This window comes from Oncorhynchus tshawytscha, linkage group LG21 (genome assembly GCF_018296145.1).
Source record: "Oncorhynchus tshawytscha isolate Ot180627B linkage group LG21, Otsh_v2.0, whole genome shotgun sequence".
In the NCBI taxonomy this organism is placed as follows: Eukaryota; Metazoa; Chordata; class Actinopteri; order Salmoniformes; family Salmonidae; genus Oncorhynchus; species Oncorhynchus tshawytscha.
In genome coordinates this window covers 2,440,906-2,466,317 of record NC_056449.1, presented here as the reverse complement: position 1 = coordinate 2,466,317, position 25,412 = coordinate 2,440,906, and the positions used below count along the sequence as shown (strand labels likewise).

The following is a 25,412-nucleotide window of genomic DNA, read 5'->3' as shown; positions in this document are numbered from 1 at the left end:
CCAATGGCCTCTGTGAAAAGAATGCTATCATGGTGAGATGTTATCTTTCCCAAGTAATTTTAGGTGGCCATGGCCCAAGGGCTTTAGATGTTCACAAATAAATAAATAAATATACAAACACCTGCATGCAAGGCTGTTATTTTTTGGTAAGATGTTTGTATAACATAAAAGCAAAGTCCCTTATCACAGCACTAAAGTAAAGTCTTATCTTTAAAGAGTAGCTATTCTAGCCACATTTACAAGGCAGAGAGAGGGCAAGGTCAGAACTGACACAGGTCTTTACTTTGAATTTCCTTTCTTTCAGAATACCCACATTAACCTTGGCTTTCTATCAGATCACTGATTTGAATAATGTTTCTTTATTCTGCCTCAGCACTTCCTATTGAATTGTATCAGATGACTGACACAAAGTAGATGTAAGGATTTTGCTCTATAAAAAGTACATGAATGATCAGATTGCCTCTGGTGCACTGACATTTCAGGAATCTTGTTTGACTCTTTATTTCCATATTTTTTCAGCAAAGCTTGTTAAGAATTGTTAAATGCACTTTTAATTTTCTTTGCATATATTGTAATCATTGCATGGTAAGGTTTCAGTATATTTAATCACCATGCATTAAATCAAAATGGGACCATGCTAATGCCACAGCAATTCATGCAGACACTAATTGCCAATACTTAAACGTTACTAAACTACTTGGATTTCAAAATATTTTCTGACAAATCCTATTGGTTTGAGTGAGGCTTTTAGAGAATGCATAAAAAAAGTAATGCCATGAGTGAACCTTTGTGCCCTGGGAGCGTTATGCAACAACCATTACACCAAGTACAGTAGCCTAGTGTGGCTCGGCCGATCTTCTTAACCAGGCATTGAGTAGATCAATCACATAACCCAGGGTATCTATGGCAGCTTACACTGAGACATGGCGCATGTCCTGCAAATGCCTGGCAGAACTCTGCCTTCTAAATGGAGTATAAATACATTTCATAATGCCTACAAAGGGAGATAGAAAATAAAGATCCACTCTCTCTCTGTATGTAGCATGTTCACTTCTTCTGGCCCGACTGTTCTATAAAGGTGTAATGGAATCTGTAAATCTGCTCTCACCACAGATAGAGAGAGAGAGAGAGAGAGAGAGACACCGCACCTGACACTGGAGCCATCCTTAGCTGCCACTTCGATCAAACGTACAAGCCTAAAATGATGCATCTTATTATAGCTGAAGGGATTGCTGTTTGTCACTGATTAATTTAGCCATTTGAGGTGAGCATAAATAAAGCACCGAGATCCCCCTGACACATCCATTTTCCTCCCTCTGAATGATAGGCTACGGTGGACATTTAGGTTTGGGAGGGGGGGTTATGCAGTTGTGGACATCCAACCATCCACCACAGAGAGGGCTCCAGATCACCATATGCATCTCCAGCAGGGCTGTGGCAGCCTCGCCTGTGTCACTGGGCCTGCTAATTGATCTGTTGTGTGAGGCAAGCGAGCGCCGCGGCTGACTGATGCAGGAACATGGAGTTTGTGGGTGAGCGGAGGAGCAGCTGCTGTGCTCAGGTACATTAAAATGCAATTAAATGGGCATCATTAGAGGAGTGTCTTGTGGGTGTTCAAACCCCCCCCCCCCTTCTTCCCTGGGTTCACATCTCTCTTCAAGAGCACAGCATGTCACTCTGACAAGACACTGCCATCTTTCACTTGTTAAGAAATAAACAAATAGGAAAGGGATATATTTAAAAACAGCATAGTTTAACCAAAATAGAAGTGTTTAGCATATTGAGCATTAAGGTATAAAGCTGGTTGCAAATAATAAGTAACCATGGTAACAACTACCACTGAATTAAGTCTAAATACCGTTTAGAATTTGGTTTCTATAAACTTGCAAGATGCCTCATCCATGCAATCTGTCTTAAAACTGCAACTGCAACAGCACATCCACATAATACATGATCCCAGACAGTGCAAGTCTCCTGGAGTAACTGTGTTTCCTAGCATAACACGGATGCCTGCAAATAAATGAATCTGCCTGCAAAGACAAAAAGATCTCAAAATGGACACTGACTGGCAGGCCTTCCCCTCTCAGCCCACTCCTCTCTTTCTCCTCTCTCTTTCTCTTCCATCCCCTAACTTAGGCCATGTCACTCTCTCTCTACCACAGCTCACAGTCACTAATAGGTCCTTTCACATAAAATTAAACTTTCTAATGAAGTGTAACAGATAAGGTTCTGTTATTAAATAGAAAGTGTCAATGTTGCCTGGCACTGTGGTGTGAGGTGGTAGCTACCTGCTGTCTAACTAATCATCTTTATGATGCTCAGTCAGACATGGGCATAGAAACAGAATCTCATTCTGGTTCTGTGGACAAGGGGCTCTGCTGAATAGAATGTAGTCAGTGCATTATCCTATAGCTCTAGAATGGAGCAATATGGATGGTCCAATCATTGTATCATCCTCAGCATAGTCAATGTTTGACCTTATCATAATTCAACATTCCCCCCATCCCCCGATGGATATAATACCAACTCAACGGTCACAATACCTGTTTTGAGCCAATGAAGCATCATACAAGTACTGTATCACCAACTGCATCATACTCCATACCACATACCAGTGTGGAGAGAATAAAAAACTATCAACATTAGGTATTTTACCCATAAAATAGCGACATAAACCCAGAAAGAAAACACCAGAGCTTTTCTGTAACAATGCAATTTCTCATCAGATCTGGTATGGGTCCCCATGTCCAAATCCCTTAAGCTATTCCACAGCCAGTATCCAATATGCTGTGAGGAGAGAGTAACAATAAACAGAGTGACTCTGTATCTCTGTATTATGGCTCGGTTATTCACCGAGCAAAGATCTCAAATGGACCTCGGAGAGGCCTCAAACCCAGGCTATTGAGAAGCACTGAACAAGAAAACATTCAAGACTCTACATTTCTATTCCATTATTTTCCCTTTTCACACAATCAACGTCTAGCATATGGCTATGACCTGTGGGCAACCTGTCTAACAGACGTGATCTGTCTTCTGCCAGTAGCTGCTTGACAGTAGCTGCCTAGGAAATGCCTGCTTCTCTGAAAAGGGGTGGTAGGGCAGATCCCCAATAGACAGCCTAGCTGACTCTTTGAATGGCCTCAAAGGCATCTGAAGGATTAATTAGCAATTAGACATAAGATATTGAGCCTGGTTTGGCTATGTATTATATGGCACATGTGATACGCTGCTGGGTCTGGCACTCGCACAATGCCATGGCCAATCCATGGAACCCATCTATCTCCTCTAAACATTTTGTAAATCATTTCTCAAAGTTTCCATCGACGGACCCACATCCCCTCAGTGTGTCCTATTGGATTTACTTGGGACTTGTACGTCTTTGAATACACCCTACTTTTGTTCATTAGAATGAATCAGAAAACCTCTGGGGGATTTAGGAGTCCTTAGTTAAACTGGCGTCCTTACTAAAGCTTGTCTATCAATGCTCCCATCACGAAAGCATCTTCTGGCATGGGATGTTCAATCCCTTAGAGAGAGGAGAGAGCTTTTGTCTGGCTTATAATATTTTCCCCATTAAATTCCATCAAGAATGAGAGGGGAAAAAACAGCCAAACAAAACCTGAACTATCTTGCGGTGAGTTCAGCTGGAAGACAAATTATTTCCTTTTGGTTAAACACTTTCTGAAGAAAATCAGACGAAAGCGCATCTGTCTGTAACGCTTCCATAACTAACAATTGACTGCTGTAAGATAGTTTCCTGCTATTTTTAGATTCTCCCTTTGATCCCCCAAATGCTGCATTGAGTGTATTACTTACAACAATATTTTTTTATTGGCAAAATAACACTCAATTGGCAATCTCTTACAAAGTGTCCTTTCAAACCACTATGGTGCCTCCTTTTCCTTGTCTGAACCCCTGCCTAGAGCGAATGACTCGCTGAAACAATGTAATCAGTTGTTGCAGGCACCATGTGGTTTCTATGGGAACGATAAAGGCAAGTAAATTATATCGAGTCCATCTTATTTGGTAAAACAATGGGGTGGAGCTATAGTGCTTGAGATGTTGATTACATAGTATACAGGAAAAACAACGATGAGCTGCATGAAATGGGTATAGTGGTAGATAACCTATTTTACAAATGCATTTTTAAAGACTATAGCATGTGAAACACTTTTGTGTGTCTCTTCGCCGGCTGTGACGCAAAGGTGAGCACATATGCATGATGTGTGATTGCTAAAGGCTGCTTGTATGGTGTACATAATGCACAAGGGCAATCAGCTGGACATCACTGTTCATTGGCTCCACTGACAGGAGCTACAGACATTTCACTGGGGAGACGTGGCTTATAGGGCTGAGCGATTAGTGCTTTTTGAGGTCGGTTCAGTTTCGGTTCGATTATTAAAAAATAATCACTGTTTTCAATTTCGGTTTCCATTATTATTTTTAAACATGAAATGCACAACACATTATGTGGGTTGAATGATGCAACAACACAAAATAAAACAATTAATAAAAGTCCCATGACGGTAGTGACTGTCCATTACTGCTTATCACTTGTTGTGAACCTTACATTTGTTTTATTTGATGACTTAATTTTTAAATTCCAAGTCATCATCTCAACTTCATAGAGCTGCTGCCTATGCTGTCTGACAAAATCAACTATCAATCATGTAGATCATGTATTTTCAGGTAGAGATACAGTACCAGTCAAAAGTTTGGACACACCTACTCATTCCAGGGTTTATCTTTATTTTTGTACTATTTTTTACATTGCAGAATAATTGTGAAGACGTCAAAACTAGGAAATAACACATATGGCATCGTGTGTAACCAAAAAAGTGTTAAACTAATCAAAATATATGTTATATTTGAGATTCTTCAAAATAGCCACCCTTTGCCTTGATGACAGCTTCGTAAACACTTGGCATTCTCTCAACCAGCTTCACCTGGAATGATTTTCCAACAGTCTTGAAGGAGCTCCCACATATGCGGAGCACTTATTAGTAGCTTCACTCTGCGGTCCAACTCAACCCAAACCATGTCAATTGGGTTGTGGTGGGGTGATTGTGGAGGCCAGGTCATCTGATGCAGCACTCCATCCTTCTTGGTCAAATATCCTGGAGGTGTGTTGGGGCATTGTCCTGTTGAATTTTTTTTTATAGTTTGTCATCATCTGAGAGTCCTTTAGGTGACTTTTGGCAATCTCCAAGCAGGCTGTTATGTGCTTTTTACTGAGGACTGGCTTCCATCTGGCCACTTTACCATAAAGGCCTGATTGGTGGTGTGCTGCAGAGATGGTTGTTCTTCTGGAAGGTTCTCCCCCACAGACGAACTCTGGAGCTCTGTCAGAGTGACCATCGAGTCACCTCCCTGACCAAGGCCCTTCTCCCTCGATTGCTCAGTTTGGCAGGGCGGCCAGCTCTAGGAGGAGTCTTGGTGGTTCCAAACTTCTTCCATTTAAGAATGATGGAGGCCACTGTGTTCTTGGGTTCTTCAATGTTCCAGAAATGTTTTTGGTACCCTTCCCCAGATCTGTGCCTCAACACAATCCTGTCTCGGAGCTCTACGGAAAATTCCTTCAACCTCATGGCTTGATTTTGCTCTGACATGCACTGTCAACAGTGTGACCTGTTTGCAATAAGGCACTAAAGTAAAACTGCAAAAATGTGACAAAGCAATTAACTTTATGTCCTGAAACACAGCGTTATGTTTGGAGCAAATCCAGCACAACACATTAATGAGTACCACTCTTCATATTTTCAAGCATGGTGGTGGCTGCATCATGTTACTAGTATGCTTGCCATCAGCAAGGACTGGGAATTTTTAAGATAAAAAGAAACTGGGAGACACATTCACCTTTCAGCAGAACAACCTAAAAGACCAGGCCAAATATACACTGGAGTTGCTTACCAAGACAACATGGAATGTTTCTGAGTTACAGTTTTGACTTAAATACAGTGCCGAAAGTATTCGGCCCCCTTGAACTTTGCGACCTTTTGCCACATTTCAGGCTTCAAACATAAATAAATTGTATTTATCATCATTAGTCATTTAGGTCAACATTGGATCATTCAGAGATCCTCACTGAACTTCTGGAGAGTGTTTGCTGCACTGAAAGTAAAGGGGCTGAATAATTTTGCACGCCCAATTTTTCAGTTTTTGATTTGTTAAAAAAGTTTGAAATATCCAATAAATGTCGTTCCACTTCATGATTGTGTCCCACTTGTTGTTGATTCTTCACAAAAAATACAGTTTTATATCTTTATGTTTGAAGCCTGAAATGTGGCAAAAGGTCGCAAAGTTCAAGGGGGCCGAATACTTTCGCAAGGCACTGTAGGTTTTAAAATCTATGCCAAGGGTTAAACATGGCTGTCTAGCAATGATCAACAACCAACTTCAGAGCTTGAATAAAAATAGTAATCTAAAAAAATATTGTACAATCCAGTTACGCAAAGCTCTTAGAGACTTACACAGAAAGATTAACAGCTGTAATCTCTTCCAAAAGTGATTCTAACATGTATTGACTCAGGGGTGTAAATACGTGTAAATTAGATATTTAATTTTCAATATATTTGCAAACATTTCTAAAAACATGTTTTCACTTTGTCATGATGGGGTATTGTTTGTATATGGGTGAAATATAAGTTTTTAAAAAATCTATTTAGAATTCAGGATGTAATATAACAAAATGTGGAATAAGTAATGGGGTATGAATACTTTCTGAAGGCAGTGTACTTTCAGGAACACTAATGATTTTAAAAGCTAGGTTTCCAGCATGTTATTCCCATATGCACACACAAATTCTCCAATCAAAGAAGAACCAGGGTTATGTTTTAGTCTTTGTGGCATCTGCTGCTCCAGACCATCACTGCCGGTTAAGCAGTGGAGGCTGCTGAAGGGAGAACGGCTCATAATAATGTCTGGAAATCATGTGTTTGATGTATTTGATACCATTCCACCTATTCCACTCCAGCCATTACCATGAGCCCTTCCTCCCCAATTAAGGTTCCACCAACCTCCTGTGCTGTGTAGGTGTGTTTGGGCACCAGGGAGTGATGAATTGAACATGTCTTTTCCCTCCATGTCATCTGCATTCAGAGCATGCTCCGAGCTTCACTTCAGATGAATACCCAAACACAGCCACGGTCAGGAAGCAAACAGTTGCTCTGTCATGTGGGGTTAAATATCTTAACAGATAACTGGGAAGGCCGTCTCAGGGTTCAGGCTGTTTGCAGTAGAGAGGCAGCCGTCAGGATTCACAGGTGCCTGGATTTGACAGAGATGCATGACACCGAGACTGCTGTCAGTTTCTGCCAGGGCCTGAATCTCCAAATCAAGAGTTGCCATCACTGATCTGTTTCAATAGCTCCCTGTCATATCCAATTCCTTGAGACACAGAGAAGAGAACGGGTATTTGTGAGTTTTTGCTCCTTTGGGAGGCATAACAAAAACAGCTCATGAGGAGAACCACAAGCAAGAAAATGTCATAAATAAATGGCCAAAATGAATCCACAGAAATAAGCAACATAGACTACATTGTTATAACAAATCGACAGTAACCATGTCACATCTCAGCTTTATTTAGAATTTCAGTAATAGTTTTTACTTTTGTATTTTTGAAAATCTTTTTCTGTGTTCTCACAACAGCAACAATCTTAGGGGACATCTGTAATTCAATTGTCTGGAATTGTTTTCATGAAAGAAACTAATAAGGAAAGTGAGCCTCAGTCACACTGCAATTACATTTGAGCAAGGAGATTTACCAAATGTACAATAGAATAAGTAAAATAATGAGAATCAGTGCGAAACAGTAAAGTTTATTCCCTATAGTCTGTATACTATAGGACAAACAACAAGAGGGAAATTAGTTAAGACTTTTCAATGTTTATGTTTCAGCTCTGAGGTCTTTCTCAAGACCGTTAAACAGTCTTTACTATATCCCCTTTTCTTGTTTTTCCAAATGTAGAGTAAAAACTGTGATACCAAGACCGCAAAATGTCCCAGATCAACACAAATCTTTCAAGAAAGCCTTACTCTGCAACCACCATTTTTCAGTTTTCAATAACTCTTGTTCATATATAGGACATTATTTCCAGCTGAATGGCCTTTCTTATTTTGCGACATATATTTACAATAAATCATATGAACTGTTCCATGAAAAAAAGCCATAATCACAGATCAGTAAGTGCAGTAGTAGACCATACTCAATCTACTGCTAGCCTTGCATTTGAGAAACTTCTTAATTAGCCATTCTCTAAAAAGATAAATAGATAATTCCCAATTAATTACATTGCCAATACAATGCTATAGGCTACTGTTTCCCCTTTACACTAAATGCCCTTTACACTAATTGTCCTCGTCAGACATGAAGAGCCATGCCGCTGACGTGCTTTGTGGCGTTACACCTTTACACTTTTCTCTCAAACTCCCCCTGGAAAGGCCTGCCACAAAGCACTTATCATCCCCCCATCCCGAGGTCAACAGCTCTGTAGCGAGTTCAAGTGTCAACCTTTTTCCAATGTATCCCCGTGGGGATGGAATCAACATACAGTACAAGAGCATTTTCTCTTCTTTCCATTAGCTCTCTCTCTGTCTCTCTCTCTCAGTAAATAAATTCTCAAGCTCTGTTTGCCAGTCTATCCTTTACTCATTTGAAGAGAAAAAAACAACAAACCCAATGTAATTAGTATTGGAATAGAGATAAACAGCTTGACGCACACACACCTCAGATGTAGGCCACCTTTAAAGGCTCACTGACTCCCTCATTATGTCTAGATAGGGAATAATGTGTATGTTTGTTCTAGATGCTGACTATATGGTCTGGTCAACAGGGAAGGCTTTCTGTGACTGCCAAAATTACAAGACTGAACAAAAATATAATCGTAACATGTAATGTGTTGGTCCCATGTTTCATGAGCTGAAATAAAAGATCCCCGAAATGTTCCAAACGCACAAAAAGCTTATTTCTCTTAAATGTTGTGCACAAATTGGTTTACATCCCTTTTAGTGAGCATTTCTCCTCAGCCAAGATAATTCATCGACCTGACAGGTGTGGCATATCAAGAATCTGATTAAACAGCATGATCATTACACAGGTGTACCTTGTGCTGGGGACAATACAAGGCCACGCTAAGATGTGCAGTTTTGTCACACAACAAAATGACAAGTTTTGAGGGAGTGTGAACTTGGCGTTCTGACTGCAGGAAAGTCCACAAGAGCTGTTGCCAGAGAATTGAATGTTCATTGAAATCTATAGATTAGGGCCTAATGAATTTATTTCAATTGACAAATGTTCTTATATGAACTGTAACTAAGTAAAATCATTGAAATTGTTGCATGTTGCATTTATATTTTTGTATCGTTTACATAAATAGGTGGCTAGAAAGTTTGGCAAGAGAGGACTCTGTATGACGATGGCACCGCTGGAATTGTATAATCAATCCGTATGCGCGCTCAGGCATGGCAAAATTACAAGGCTAAGGACAGTGAAAGTGCACAACTTAATTACATGGTGGTTGACAGTGGGGCTGCGCAGCCACACTGCTGCATTCTGTATTGGATTTTTAGATCCTAGGAAATAGAGAGGGTGCAAATTAGGAGAGTTTAACTCTGACATTGTAAAACTGTGTTCTTGTATCGTTGTGGAGAATGAAACGTATGCAAATTTTCCTGAGATTTTTGGTAGATCAAATAAACGGGCTAAATTATTTATTTCCTCCTGTTTTGCAAAACGCCACATAGCTGTTTGAAGCATCACAAAATATCACTGTTCAGTGTTATCTGTAGGTCTTGGATACAGGGCACTACTCACTATGATGTTCAAAAGTCTGACTGCATTACAGGGAGATCACAGATTCCTAAGAAGCTGGAAAATGAATCATATGGGCAGCGTTTACTATTGTACGGGTGAGGCGTTCAGTGTTAATTTGTTTCTGAGCTTATTTACAAACTGCTGCTGTAATCAGGTTATGTATTAGCCCTGTCTCCACTAGAATACATATCACATGCTGAGGCAGACCCACATAGACAGTTGTTGTTATAATTAATTCCTATCTAATATATTGTACTGTCATGTCGGGCCAACGTGGCAGAGTAAATAAACAATTATTAATTTACAGCACGTTGTTCAAGGAAATAATTGACCAAGGAAGTGACAGAGTGGTAGAGGAGGAGGGCAGGGCTTCTTGAGTCAAAGTTGTGTTGGCATTTCCCCTTTTGTGGCATGTTGCCATGGGGATAGCAGTGCACTGAAAATATGTTTTCTTAGTAGAGTGACTCATAATCTTAACTGCTTCGCTTTGACGGAGAGAGAAACACTTGGTCCCAGTGGAATATGCAGATTTAAGGTAGCTCTTGATGGGCTGCAGTTGTGACAGGTGGAATGGGACGAGGGTGGGGAAAAGGACCTCATTCACTGAAATAAAAAAATGCAACCAAATGACAGAGAGAAGAAATGCTGATTCATCAAGATTGCTGGCAAACTGTAAATGTGATAACTGTCTCCAATAAGGGGGGAATAAGTTGGGGCTTCTCCTCTTTATTAATGACATGATTATATGAATGATGTCACACACAGGGCAGTGAAGCAGAGCCGGCTCTTGAAGACGAATACTAGGACAGTAATTAATCGACATCCACATATAGCAACATCCCCAGGGCATCCCATCCCAAACACATTACTGTCACGTTTTATTGCTCTTATGTTCACACACTTGCACACGACCACATTTACATTGTCAGTCAATCTACACGTTGGCCATATAGGAATGTCAATAGAGTGAGCGGCCATAATTAGGACGCGTCTATTGGCAAAGCTCATCACACTGTCAAATGCCGAAGGATCCTGGTAGCTAATTGCGATGCCAAGTCTTTGTTTGAATAGTAGGCTAACCACTAACCAGTCAGTGGGGGCTGGGACTCAAATGGTGTTAAAGCTATATCAATAAATCAGTGTAGAAATAAAGAGTGGATACTTTTTCCATGCAATCTTGGACAATATCAAAGTTGAGGATCATGGAAAGGGTTTTCTGACTATATGTATTGGGGTGTTTTCCTGGGAGAATCCCGTGCGGCAGACAGACAGTGGTGTTCAGATTCGATGGTGAGTTGAGAGATCTTTGCTCAGCAGTTTGCGCTTTCTTGCTGACTGACTGAATAGCTTGCTGCCTATTAAATATGTCATTCTCTGGGACAACAATAGAGTACAATCACATTCCATCTATAATACAATCAATTAAATCCTTTCTATGTACGACTTGAGTTCCCGCAGGTATCTTCCATTGGAAATACATTTCCCTATGTGTCAGAATTCCTGTTAAACACTTAAGTACATTTAAAAGTTCCAAATGTAGGGATTGAAAGGCAATTAACTATACAGCCATGCCAATTAAATATCATAAAACTGCTTAATATCATCATGATTATGATCTGAATGGGAAGGATTACATACTGGTCTAACTTGTGTATAGTCTGTATTTCACTCACATACTATATGCATCAAATAAGCTGTAACATTACTACTGCAAGAATTTAAATTGACAAGATAATCCCTCTAGATTTAAGAGACCGTGCATGTCATATACTCGCGTGTGTGTTATTTCTGGTGGTATAAGTACACTATTCATCTTTGGGTGTCATTAAAAAGGCATGTATGCCTATACTTTCATACAGCAACCACCGTGGTTTAGCTGGTTGTGGGATTGACACAGAGAGTACGCAGATAGTGTTTCTCTTGACTTCAGGGAGAAGTGAAAACGAAAAGCCTGCAGGAACGAAAGCACAGAGGCACTCTGACAAAGTCAGCACTGAAAAGGGCCTTTGAAGATCTTTTTTATTTAATTTCTGTCTTTTATCTGACTTGCATATTGGCTGGCACAAGCAGCAAGTAGCAGTCTGATGCGGATTACTAAAGACTATTCCCATCTTTTTAAAAGACAGGGGGAACGGTATTGTTTGGGTTTCATTTCATATCACTTTGGTGGGTTTCAGAAGCAGAACCGCCTATTTTGAAGTGGAGAGCTTAGACATAGGCAGAAATGAGTGACACATTGTGGAGCTGAGGCCTTTCATATGCCAAGCTATTGTGTACTGGTTGTGAAATCAGTAACCTTTACTCTCCCATGGTATCTTTTCTTTCTCTGTGTATAGTTTGCTGAAAATAATTCAAAGGAGGAGCCTGGCTGCCATCTGACAGAATGGAGGAGAAGTCTCCAGCGGGGCTGCTGAAGGAGACTAGGCTACAGGAGAAGGAGCACTAAGGGGATGTCCTCGGATTCTCAACGTTTCCCTTTGTTGAAAAGGTAAAAGTCCATGTAAGAGCAGCTTCCTGGAGATCTGTCTGTATCCTCAGACATACAGATAGCAGACACACATACATGGCTGCTGCCTCAAATGCACTCTGAGAGGAAGGGTCTGCAAGACATTCATTGATGGTACTGCACGTTTATTCTTAAGGCCTAAGGCTGAGTTTTCATATGGGTTTTTATGACAATGGGGCATAAATGACTGCACTTCATGTCTGTGTTGAAATGGGAAATGCTCCGTTAGATTAAACGGGACACCATCACAGGGTATTTGGCTGTGTTGGAATTGTTTGACCAAACCTCAACTGTTAGCCTTTCAGACTTTCCCCTTAAGTATTATCACTAGTGGTTTTGCTAAATGTATTTACTTGACTTTGACTAGCCTCTGACGGTTGCACTATTGCCGTGGCACCCTTTGTTTGCACCCATTTGTATCAGACATCTAAACACAGAACATAGAACAACTATTACCAAGTGACACGAGCTGCATCTTTTAAGTTGCTAATTGAGTTCCTGTTCATTAAATTTGAACGGGAGAATTATGATGTGGAAAGTTTATTTGCCGGGCTAAAAACCCTTAATAATGGAGATTCGCACTTGTTAAGAAAGATAACAATGACATGGTCGTAGAGCTTTTAAAACCTCGTCATGTCATATGAAAAACAGAAAAATGTATATCCTGAGAATAATTGACATTGTGTGTAACCATGGATATTTTCCCCCAGACAGGTTCAGCATTATAGAGATGAATGCACAATACAGCACTCAATCAAAAGGAGAGAAGTAAGCAAGAGCAGTATCAAACAAAAGTAGAGGTTCTCACGCAAATATTTTACTCTCAATTACACAGACAATGGTTCAATGCGGGGATGTTCCTTTAAAAATCCCTGTGGTGTACAATGACTACGTTTTGATGAAACACATGACGGGTCCCAGTGGTATTGTCTTAGAGAATCTAGGAGCAATGACTTAACTCTGTGTCCCAGGTTTCAAGTGCAGCCATGGAGTTTCCTTAAAAATATAAAATAATAATAATAATGATATATATATATATATATATATATATTTCCTCAGAAATTCACTCAGGATGCTTCAGGCACAGAGCGTTCTATTACACTTTAAAGCATTAACCAAGGGACTCAAGTGTCCTGTCGTTTCAAGATCAGAAAGATACTGCGCCGTTTGTTGCCTGCTTACCACTAACCTTCCCGCAATGGAAATGCAGAGCCTAAAGGTGAATGAACAAGATATATCAGGAGCACACATTCTCCCCTGACACAGCTGCCTGGGGTGACGGGGGGAGGTGAGATCTTAACAGGAATGACCAGACAAAACAATTAGATTGTTCTTGCACAACATGTTATAAGGCTGGCTTTATCTGGATTGCAGTTGATCAGATAATATTTGATAAACCACGATTTGCTTTTTTTTCTCCAGAGTGGAAAATCGTGTTGCCTGTGGGGTTCCTTTATTTTTTAAAATTTAACTAGGCAAGTCAGTTAAGAACAAATTCTTATTTACAATGACAGCCTAGGAAAAGTGGGTTAACTGCCTTGTTCAGGAGTACAATGACTGCTTTTTACCTTGTCAGCTCGGGGATTCGATCTAGCAACCTTTCAGTTACTGGCCCAACGCTCTAACCACTAGGCTACCTGTCGCCCCTATTCAAAGTATTCCGGGGTCCTGTTTTCATTGCTATTTTATGACATGGATCATGACAAGCTGCATGTTGTTGATCTGTTCGTGGATAATATCACATGAAGGCACAAAGGCAGAATAACTTCAGAAGCAAACAAAGTTTGCCCATGTGTAGTAACAGTTTTTGTTTTTGTTGTTGATCATGTAGCAAGTCTAGCTATATTTACGCTTGTCAACGTTTTTTAAGGCCTTCGCCTACATTTGCTGCAGGCCTACATCTGAAGTAAGTTAAGCTTCACTGTAGCTGCATCATTTAGTTTTCAACCCCCATAACATCATGCTTATATTGGTCCTAAAACGATCTAAAAATAAAGCCAAGCTGTCCTATATTATTCATAGTCTGCTTCTCATTGGATGTACTGTATTTTTCTGCCATGGAAAGGGACAATATTACGGTGTTCAACAGTAGCCTATGGCAACACTAAACAACTTGACTTGGATCATATCACAAAACTATTAATTATACAAACATCATTTAAATTGCTTGACTGATTTGTACAAAAAGCAATTTCAGCTTCATTGTTTCTGTGGACCAAATGTCCACAAAAGTTCAAGCATCTTCAAGATAAAATAAACCATTGATTGAATCAAAGCTGTCTCTGTCTGCAGACAATTATCACTATGTTTGTGCAATTCCTCTCACACAGGGAGGTGTTACATCAAATATTAGCAGGGAAACAAAATAACATGCAGTGTCCGTCTCTGATCATCTGGTACTGCAAGGAGAGAAAATGCCAAACAATTACATCTCGCACTGGGTGAGAAACTGACAGACAAGATTGCCTCGATGTTTTTGCCGCCCACATAAAAGCCCGTTTGGCACTGGTAACATAATTGCTCACCACACAACATCACCCACACGCAAACAGACATTCAATGATGAGTCTCCAAAGCAGGAACTAAATTAGTTGGGCCTGTGGAAAGCCTGAAATGACTGAGTTTTTACATTAACTCTACTCCCTCTGTGGAGAAATGAGTGAAGGACCAAACAAGACATCACTATGGTACAAAGATATCATCAAAAGCACTCAATCACTACAAGAAGGAAAGAAAATATACTGCTCAAACTGGATATCTGGTGGCCCCAAACATTCAACACATGTACCACAGAGGTGGAGCAGACATCTAACAAAATACCACCGCACAGAAGAATATTAAACTGATTCACTCACACTCGCAAATCAAGCCCTGGACATTTATTGTGAAAACACAACAGTGCGTCGGTGAATAGATATGAGGAAATTAATTTCCTTTCAATGAGAGGAATGTGATGAAAGAAAAGTCAAATGAATCAAACTTTTGGTTGCTTATAGAGTGGGCATGATTAAAATAGAGACTTGTGGACTTACCCGAGTTCCTCTTGGAGATGTATTTGAGATTGATGCAGGCGGCTGAGCTGATAAGGAGGAACATGAAGGCTGAGGGCTTCATCTTTCACACTTTTGGTGGCAGCTGGAACACAAAGAAGAATGGAGTTTGGATATCAAGTCTTATGACTGGGCCGACATCTCTGCTCACTCCCTCCATGAAAACATATTGGCTGATATCAAGTCTTATGACTGGGCCGACATCTCTGCTCACTCCCTCCATGAAAACATATTGGCTGATATCAAGCAAGGGGATTTGCCATTTCCTTCCATTTCCAAGACAGAGCGATCTGTTCATTCATTTATCCTTCAGACAGAACACTACCAAGTAAATAAAGCAAAAGTAAGAAACTATCGACCCATGCCATACACCCCATTTTCAATGTTCATAGACTGAAAACACACAGCTGTAATACTTGTGTATAAAGGAAGCACAGCTTAGGTGGCAAAGGGGTACGTCTGAAGCTGGTTTAAGAGTCGCTGTATTACCAACATCAGTATTTCAAAAACAAACAAACAAATAAAACAAAATAAACACCCGTTTTAAAACTAGCTACACTTCTAACCTTTCCAGCCCTCCTTCTCTGAGACTCAAGTAAGACTGGTGTTGGGTCGTGCACACTGCACATTGATCTGTTTAGAGTGATGGCTAGAGAAATGATAGAATAGATAGAGGAGTAGAAGACAGAGATTACCACCACCTGATGTGTTGCTACATAATCCAAATGAATAGAAAGCTAGGGTTTATGGCCCCTATAGATTTCCAGATCGTTCCTCACTGGCTGTCCATTGACTGGGGTTAGGAGCTCTCAGTACATCATCCCACAGAGTGCTCTCATCCACACTCCCTTAAAAGGGCCAGCTGAGCTGCCAATAGTGATACTGAATTACATCTGTTCCCAAGCTCTCGTCTAGACAACACACACACCAACAGTGCACAGTCACATTGTTGTTCAGGGTATCAAAGCCAAGGGAAGTAATACCCTACTGTTTTGATGACAAGGAATAGACATGTCTCTCAAACATGTTATTGGTCTTGAAATATATAGTGAATTCATTGTTCATTGTGTTATCAGTAACCATCAGGGCACATAAATATGGTGTATGCCATGCATGGTGTTAGTCTATGTAAAATATTCTTTCTATTCCGCCAAATTAATTAGGCATCTCTGACAAGAAATGTAATTCAACAGTTTTCTCCCACTACACTATATGACAGCATTGCCCACAGCTGGACAGGGAGGAGGAAAAAACACATTTAAATAGTTTTCAGAAATAATAGGGGAATCGGAAAAAAAAATCTGTATTTGTGGGCTGTCACAAAAAGGAAGAAATATCTCTCCAAAAACATTCTCTATCTGCAGAAATGTCTTTCTTTATGCGTATTTATTTCCTGCTACCGAAGGCAATTCTTTGTTAAAAGATTACTACTGACTGCACTTTTCTTCAAACATACTGCATTTTTCTCTCTCCAAATAATCCATACCATCGCAGACATTGAGTGGTGGTGAAAAACAAACCTTTACTGTTGCACGGAAAAGTTAGCAAGAACTAAAATAAACTTCTGAATGTGAGTGAAAAAATCCAGATCACACACATGCTCTCTCTGACAGAGGCACAAATGAACACATTCACACACACCGCACACACCAGTGGAGGCTGCTGAGGGGAGGACGGCTCATAATAATGGCTGGAACGGAGTTGATGGAATGGCATCAAACACATGGAAACCATGCGCTTGATGTATTTGATAACATTCCACTAATTCCATTTCAGCCATTACCACGAGCCAGTCCTCCCTAATGAATGTGCCACCAACCTCCTGTGGCACACACATGCATGGTGCAAGCACACGCATGCAGGCACCCGCACGTTCACACAATTGTGACAACATTTTCCACACTCAAGTGCCTGCATCCAAACAACTATATCCATATCCTCATCAAATCTACATAAAAGATCTAATACACAGATGGTCAATGATTACTACTGCACCTATGGTTCTTACTAGTGTATAGAGGCCAACTCATTTCCCCTCTCTGTTCCATAGTCCTATTGTTTTCAGTTAGTCCTGTGAGTCCCTTCCCCCTCCCATCAGTACAGCATGCATCTGGAATAAGAAACGTTATTTCCTTGTCTTGCTCTGGGAGGAGGAAGAGGCCTGTAGCAGTTACATTAAACCAGAGAGAGTGAGGAACAACAAGCGTTAGCCTACATATAGCTTTTTCTCTTTGAGCCTTTTATAGAGAGGGGAGAGAGATGGGCAGGGGCATCATTTGAAGGATGTGCTTGCCTCACTCTGACTTTAAATGCATACCTAAAGATTTTAGGAGGGAAAGTTGCTCTCTCATGCAGAGGAGCTTATGAGCTCAACATGCATAATTTCACAGCCCAGTGGACTATTCCTGCTGCAGGACATGTGCCTTTTGTCTCGCTCACTGTCTTTTCTTTTCTACTATTTTCTGTCTCCCAAGACTCCTACGTTTATCCACGATGAAATAGGTTAGATCCTGCCTGGCTGCATATAATGTGTGTAAAGCCTTACATTCCCATCCCTGTTTCGATGTGTAGAATGATTCACAACAAAAAGGATGCTAGCAGTATGAACATATAAAATTATGACATGACAATTTGAAAAGTCAAATGTTAGCAAAACCAGTCATTCTTTCCTCTAAAAAGAGCTGAATCAGTCATTGGAAAGTTCCACTGTAGTGTCACAGTCACCTCTGGGCCAGAGTTTGTTTTCAATTTATTTCACCTGCTGTGAGGGACAAAAACGTAGTTCCATTGTAATTATAAAGTTGAACCCCTGCCACGGCAGATTTGGTGCCTCGCTTTTACTGTGCAGGATATGAGTTTACATCAAAGCAAATAGGGGCAGCGCATCCAGTGACTATAACGAGTGTCAGGGATCGCCTCCCTGAACGCAAACAGCATCCCTAGAGATAAAGGGACTGTTCAGGTACCAGGACAAGGCCTGACCTATGATACTACATGCCCCCTACACTCAGCTCTAAAATGTAAATGGAGCCCTTGAAACACCACACACATATCATCTACTCACAGAACCATGAGAGCAAATACAACAACAAGATACTATTTCTATCCCAAACAGTATACATGGTGTATAGACTGGGGGCCATTAGGTCCTCTTTCCAGGTATCTGGCTATCAAATATTTAAGCATTCCCACTTTCTAAAACAGTCCCATGAAGACACATGCTGTAGTATCCCACTGACCCCTGGTATTAATGTCTTATGTGATGTCTAATTGTACTGATCTCAGTGTCTTCTTATCTCTCGGAATGGAGTCTGCAGTCTGCAGTCTGCACACAGAAACATCAAGTTTTTCCATAGACTTTTCTCTCAAACTAAATTGAAGAACCTCTAAAACTTCAAACATGGCCAAATCCCCAGGTAAACCTAAGCTTGAGTGCCTCCTGTAGTCCAAAATACAGTCATCCTTTCACTACAGTAAGAGGAATACTCACTAGTGCAAGAGAGCCGGTTTTCTCTTCAGATCATTGAAATGTGATGCAGTCGCTCCTATCCCAAAGCATTTCTATGACTATACGGCTTCTTAAGGTTCTCAAAGTGAATTATCTTTTGGAGTCCTCCATAAGATAGGTAACAATTCCCGAAGTGCCATTTACCACAAAAGAGATCCCCATGAATCCAGGAACTTGTGAATTCTAAATTGGGGTGTAACATGCAGATTAACTCCATGCTAAAGCTCAGTGAGTCCACACCACTGCCGTGGCCTGGGAGATTAGCTGGCAGCGTGACGGTGATGGTGGTGCCACTGGCCCAAGCAGCCAGGCATTAGACCGGCCTAGCTGCCAACCCATTTTCTGTGGACAACAAGTTCTTCAACCAGCACACTCCGAAAAGCCAATGGCGTAGCCCACCGTCTCCCATGACTAGCAGCCTGGCATAGGAGAAATGTACCAGCGGTCAGACTGTACAACCATCTGGCTCCTCCACGCTCCACTCAGACCAAGAGGAGCTGCTGTGTGCTTCAGACAGCCCTAGCCCTGGAGACGGAAAAGCCTACTCCATCTGACTCAACCAAACCAAAGTCCAGCTACTGACTGGGCCTGTTAAGGGAAAATAAATCACTTACTAATTGTTAAGTTGAGAAACACATCCCTCCATATACAGTACCAGTTAAAAGTTTGGACACACCTACTCAGTCAAGAGTTTTGATTTATTTTGTATTATTTTCTACATTGTAGAATAATAGTGAAGACATCAAAATATGAAATAACTCATATGGAATCATGTAGTAACCAAACAAGTGTTAATCAAAATATATGGCTGCTTTTCCTTCACTCTGCGGTCCAACTCATCCCAGACCATCTCAATTGGGTTGAGGTCGGGTAATTGTGGAGACCAGGTCATCTGATGCAGCACCATCACTCTCCTTCTTGGTCAAATAGCCCTTACACAGCCTCGAGGTGTGTTGGGTCATTGTCCTGTTGGGTCACCTCTGTTACTATCCAGAATATTATTGATATATGTTCTTCATCACTTCATCTAACCTGACCTCTGCCTCAAAGTGCTCACTCCTCCCCAAGTCATGACTGCCATATTGACTCGTACCACACTATGTCTCTTCTCCTCCCATAGGATCCCTGTTGGCTAAAAATAACATATCTGGACAGAATGTAAATGTTAGACATTCCCCTCTCTCCCTCAGTGACATGAATAAGTATATTTCATATTTTCAGAACCAACCACTATATATTCAGTGCATTCAGAAAGTATACAGACCCTCTAACCTTTTCCACATTTTGATATGTTACATCCTTGTTCTTACAACAACAAAATACATTCTCGTCAATCTACACACAACACCCCATAATGGCAAAGCAAAAAATGGTTTTAACATTTTTTAGCAAAGAGTTACCTTATTTCTAGAAGAATTCAGACCATTTGTTTTACAGCTCTAAATTGAGCTCTGGTGCATCCTGTTTCCATTGATCATCCTTGAGATGTTTCTTCAACTTGAATGGAGTTCACCTGTCATAAATTCAATTGATTGGACATGATTTGGAAAGGCACACCCCTGTCTATATAAGGTCACACAGTTGACAGTGCATGTCAGAGCAAAAACCAAGCCATTAGGTCGAAGGCATTGTCCATAGAGCTCCGAGGTACAGATTTTGTCGAGGCACAGATTGTACCAAAACAATTCTGCAACATTGTAGGTCCCCAAGAACACACTGGCTTCCCTAATTCTTAAATGGAAGAAGTTTGGAACCACCAAGTCTCTTCCTAGAGCTGGCCACCTGGCTCAACTGAGCAATCGGGGGAGAAGGGCCTTGGTCCTGAAGGTGACCAAGAACCCGATGGTCACTCCGACAGTGCTCCAGAGTTCCTCTGAGGAGATGGGAGAACCTTCCAGAAGAGCAACCATCTCTGCAGCACTCAGTAAAAGGCACAAGGCAGCCCACTTGGAGTTTGCCAAAAGGCACTTAACCATCCCTACAGTGAAGCATGGTGGTGGAGCATCATGCTGTGAGGATGTTTATCTGGGAGACTAGACAAGATTGAGGGAAAGATGAACAGAGCAAAGCACAGAGAGATCCTTGATGAAAACCTGCTCCAGAGCGCTCAGGACCTCAGACTGGGGCGACCCTTAGCACACAGCCAAGACAATGCAGGAGTGGCTTCGTGACTGGCTCAGCCAGAGCCCGGACTTGATCTGCAGAGAAGAATGGGAGAAACTCCCCAAATACAGGTGTACCAGGCTTGTAGCGTCATACCCAAGAAGATTTGAGGCTGTAATTGCTACCAAAGGTGCTTCTATAAAGTACTGAATAAAGGGCCTGAATACTTATTTTTAATACATTTGCAAGAATGTAAAAAAAAAACGTTTCGCTTTGTCATTATGGGATATTTTGTGTAGATTGATGAGGGAAAAAAACTACTTAATCCCATTTTAGAATAAGGCTGAAAAGTGATAAATGTGGAAAAAGTCAAGGGGTCTGAATACATTCCGAATGCATTGTATAAGTGTATATATATACTGTATATATACTGTGGGGAGAACAAGTATTTGATACACTGCCGATTTTGCAGGTTTTCCTACTTACAAAGCATGTAGAGGTCTTTAATTTTTAGCTTAGGTACACTTCAACTGTGAGAGACGGAATCTAAAACAAAAATCCAGAAAATCACATTGTGACAGCTATCTAAACTTGACGTAATCATGGCCGAATACCGATTTAACCCTAACCAAATCACATCCCTGAACAAACATTCCACAATGAAATACTATTTAGTTCAATTACATTCGGGAACCATAAACTATTTTTTTAATGTTCTCAACTCAATTTAATGTTATTAGACATTCAAATCAAGCACATTATCCAAAATCAAGTGCAGTCAGAGGACATTTGACTTATCAAACAGAATACTGTCTGAAGACATTCACAGAATTTACTAGCACCAGTTATACACTGAGTGAACAAAACATTAAGAACAACTTCCTTATTCTGAGTTTTGCCCTCAGAACAGCCTTTTGTTGGGGCACGGACTCTACAATGTGTCGAAAGTATTCCACAGGGATGCTGGCCCATGTTGACTCCAATGCTTCCCACAGTTGTGTAAAGTTGGCTGGATGTCCTTTGAGTGGTGGACCATTCTTGATTCACACAGGAAACTGTTGAGCGTGAAAAACCCAGCAGCATTGCAGTTCTTGACACATACCAGTGCGCCTGGCACCTACCACCATACCCCGTTCAAAGGCGCTGAAATCTTTTGTCTTGCCCATTCACCCTCTGAATGACACACTTACACAATCAATGTCTCAATTGTCTCAAGGCTTAAAATCCTTCTTTTGCCTGTCTCCTCCCCTTCATCTATACTGATTGAAGTGGATTTAACAAGTGACAAAAAGGAATCACAGTTTGCACCTGGATGTAGTTTGCACCTTGTACACTCAGTAGAGCATGCCTGGAAATAACAAAAGTGTAGCAAAATAATAGTATGCTGAAAATAAACATGTGCACAACTGCCTAAACTTTGCTGTGTTTTTCATAATAATAATAATTCATTTAATTTCATTTGTAAGGCACTTTTCTCACATCCAAGGCACAAACAAAATAATAATAATAATAGTAATAATAATAATAAAAACAATCCAAAACACAGAACAAAGAATACAGACAATAAACAAAGCTATAAGGGTGTCATCAGATCCAGAGGACATGAGAACAGAATTCCTCGAAGGTCCAGAGGTCCTCGAAAGCTTTTCTGAACAGCACGGTCTTGAGCTGTACGTTAAATGAGGACAGAGACTTTGCAGCCCTAATAGTGTCTAGAAGTCCGTTCCACAACTGGAAGCCCTGCTGAAGGGAGACAGACCTGGAGGAGCTAAGGGTGTGTGTGGGGCAGGAGGATAGAATGATGTCAGACAGGTAGTCAGTCGGGTACAGAGTTGTGGATAGCTTGGTAGATGTGAACCAGGATTTTGACGTCGAATCGTGAGCATTAGGGAGCCAGTGGAGAGCATTGGAGTGATGTGCTCATGGGGGGAGGTATGAGTGTGTAGACGTGCAGCACAGTTCTGGCCTGTTTAGGCGATTGGCAGATACGCCAACAAACAGGGCATTCCAATACCCCAGTCGGGATGAAATAAAGGCATGGATGAGTCGCTCAACTGCAGGTTTTGATAGAATAGGTCATAACATGGCAATGTTTCGTAGATGGAAAAATTTGAATTTCGTCACACTTTTGATGTGGGCCTCAAACTGATTTGTCAAATATCACACCCAGGTTGCGAACCTCATTGGATGGGAGGACCTTGACACCATCAATATTGAGGCTGTAGCTGCTGATGTTGTTTATGATGGTGGGACTGCCAATCAGGTTGACCTCTGTCTTTTTGCAGTTTAACTGCAGGAAATTCATCTACATCCACAACTTGATGTCCTGCAGGCTGCTGATCAGGAGCGCAGTGGCATTGGCAGTGTTTGTGGAGACATACAGCTGAGTGTCATCTGCATAAAAGTGAAAGCTCCGTCTGTGTTTCCTCAAGATGTTTCCCAGTGGCAGTATGTACAATACAAACAAAACAGTAGTGGCCAGAGAACCAAGCCTTGAGGGACCCCCTGTCGGACCACAACTGTGTCTGACCTACTAGGACCGATGGCTACAAACTGGTAGCGATCAGTAAGAGAGGACTTGAAACAGTCAAGGGCAATGTCTGACAAGCCCAGGAGCTTCTTCAGGAGCAGTCCAGCAGGATGGCGTGGCTGACCATGCCGAATGCTGCACTGAGGTCCAGCAGTATGAGGATGCTGGCAGCCGAGAGTCCGCATTCATGTGTCTAACTTTGAAACCAGAGTGTAAGGGCTCGACTATGTTGTGAGTGGCCAGACGGTTTTGGAGTTGGCTAGAAACAGAACATTCGAGGAGCTTGCTCAGAAAGGGCAGGTAGGGCTGCCGTCTTATCGGCTCTTAACCAACCATGCTATTTTATTTTCGCATTGTTCGTAACTTGTTTTGTACATTATGTTGCTGCAACCGTCTCTTATGACTGAAAAGATCTTCTGGACATCAGAACTGGGATTACTCAACTCAAGTTGGACGAGGATTTCTTCTTCAATGAGTCGGTTGTGAGGGCTATACTACGGACGCCCAACCAGGCCCAGGCCCGTGATTCGCTGGAAAAGGAAACGTAGGTTTTGCAGATAGAGATCGGGATGCCTAGTGAAGATCAGGCGACGAGTGTCTAATCTGCCCTTGCATTCCGTTCTGCTAGCTAACATTTAATAGCTGGAAAATAAATGGAATGAACTGAAAGCACGTATATCCTACCAACAGGACATTAAAAACTCTAATATCTTATGTTTCATCGAGTCATGGCTGAACGACGACATTAAGAACATACAGGAGGCGGGTTATACACTCTATCGGCAGGACAGAACAGCAGCCTCTGGTAAGACTTGGGGCGGGGCCTATGCATTTATGTAAACAACAGCTGGTGCACGATATCTAAGGAAGTCTCAAGGTTTTGCTCGTCTGAGGTAGAGTATCTCATGATAAGCCGTAGACCACACTATCTACCTAGAGAGTTTTCATCTGTATTTCTCGTAGCTGTCTATATACCACCACAGACAGAGGCTGGCACTAAAACCGTACTCAACGAGCTGTATTCTGCCATAAGCAAACAGGAAAATGCTCATCCAGAGGCGGCGCTCCTAGTGGCTGCAGGGAAACTTAAATGCGTTTTACCAAATTTCTATCAGCATGTTAAATGTGCAACCAGAGGGAAAAAAATTCTAGACCACCTTTACTCCACACACATAGACGCGTACAACGCTCTCCATTACCCTCCATATCCGAGCTGCATTTATGGCCTGTATATATTCTTTCTGATGTTGCTGATACATCTGCACATGTACTGTACAGTTAGCCCAGTTTTCTTATACTGTCATTGTCGATGACAGCCAGTTGCTTTGAGAGAGCGTAGCTCCTCAGTGTACCAGGGAGAAGATTTGGAGAAAGACACCAGGCGGGTTTTCAAAGGAGCAACTTGATCCAGTATGGAGGCCAAGGCAGTGTTGTATTGAGCCACAGAGTCAGGAACTGGCAGGTAGGAGATGAATTTAGTAAGATGGGCAATTTTTCTTATTATTTGTTTCTTGGGCCGAGTGGGAAGAGGAATAGCTATGTTGAAGTGATGACTTATTGGTCGGACAGCCGTGACACATTTCCTTCCACACCTTTGTTGTGGGGGGCAAAGGCCATGTGCTGTTGGAGTCCAAAGTTGTCAAGGACATCAGCCAGGCCAGTAGAGAGAATGCAGTCAGGGGAGTCGACGTGTATATTGAAATCACCAAGCACTAGTATAGCAGGGAAAAAAGGGGCTCAGTGGTGTTAGTAGCTCAGATAGTTCAGCAAGAACGTCAGAGTTGAGCTTAGGAGGTCTATAAATCAGCACAGCCAGTACTGATACAAAGCCAGTGATCTTGAAAGCCATGAATTCAAAAGATAAGACAACTGGTACTGGAGTAGACTTCACAGTGCAGTCAGTC

The 25,412-nt window shown here is 41.4% G+C and overlaps 1 protein-coding gene across 1 annotated transcript in view; it reads right to left on the bottom strand.

The window, feature by feature from the left end:
* The window catches only part of LOC112220703 (X-linked interleukin-1 receptor accessory protein-like 2), a 324,138-nt gene that overhangs the window by 272,834 nt on the left and 25,892 nt on the right, over positions 1-25,412 (bottom strand). The window contains exon 2 of the mRNA XM_042302865.1: positions 15,350-15,452. Coding sequence (XP_042158799.1) covers positions 15,350-15,431 — 82 coding nt within the window. The 5' untranslated portion in view covers positions 15,432-15,452. The remainder of the gene's footprint in view (positions 1-15,349; positions 15,453-25,412) is intronic.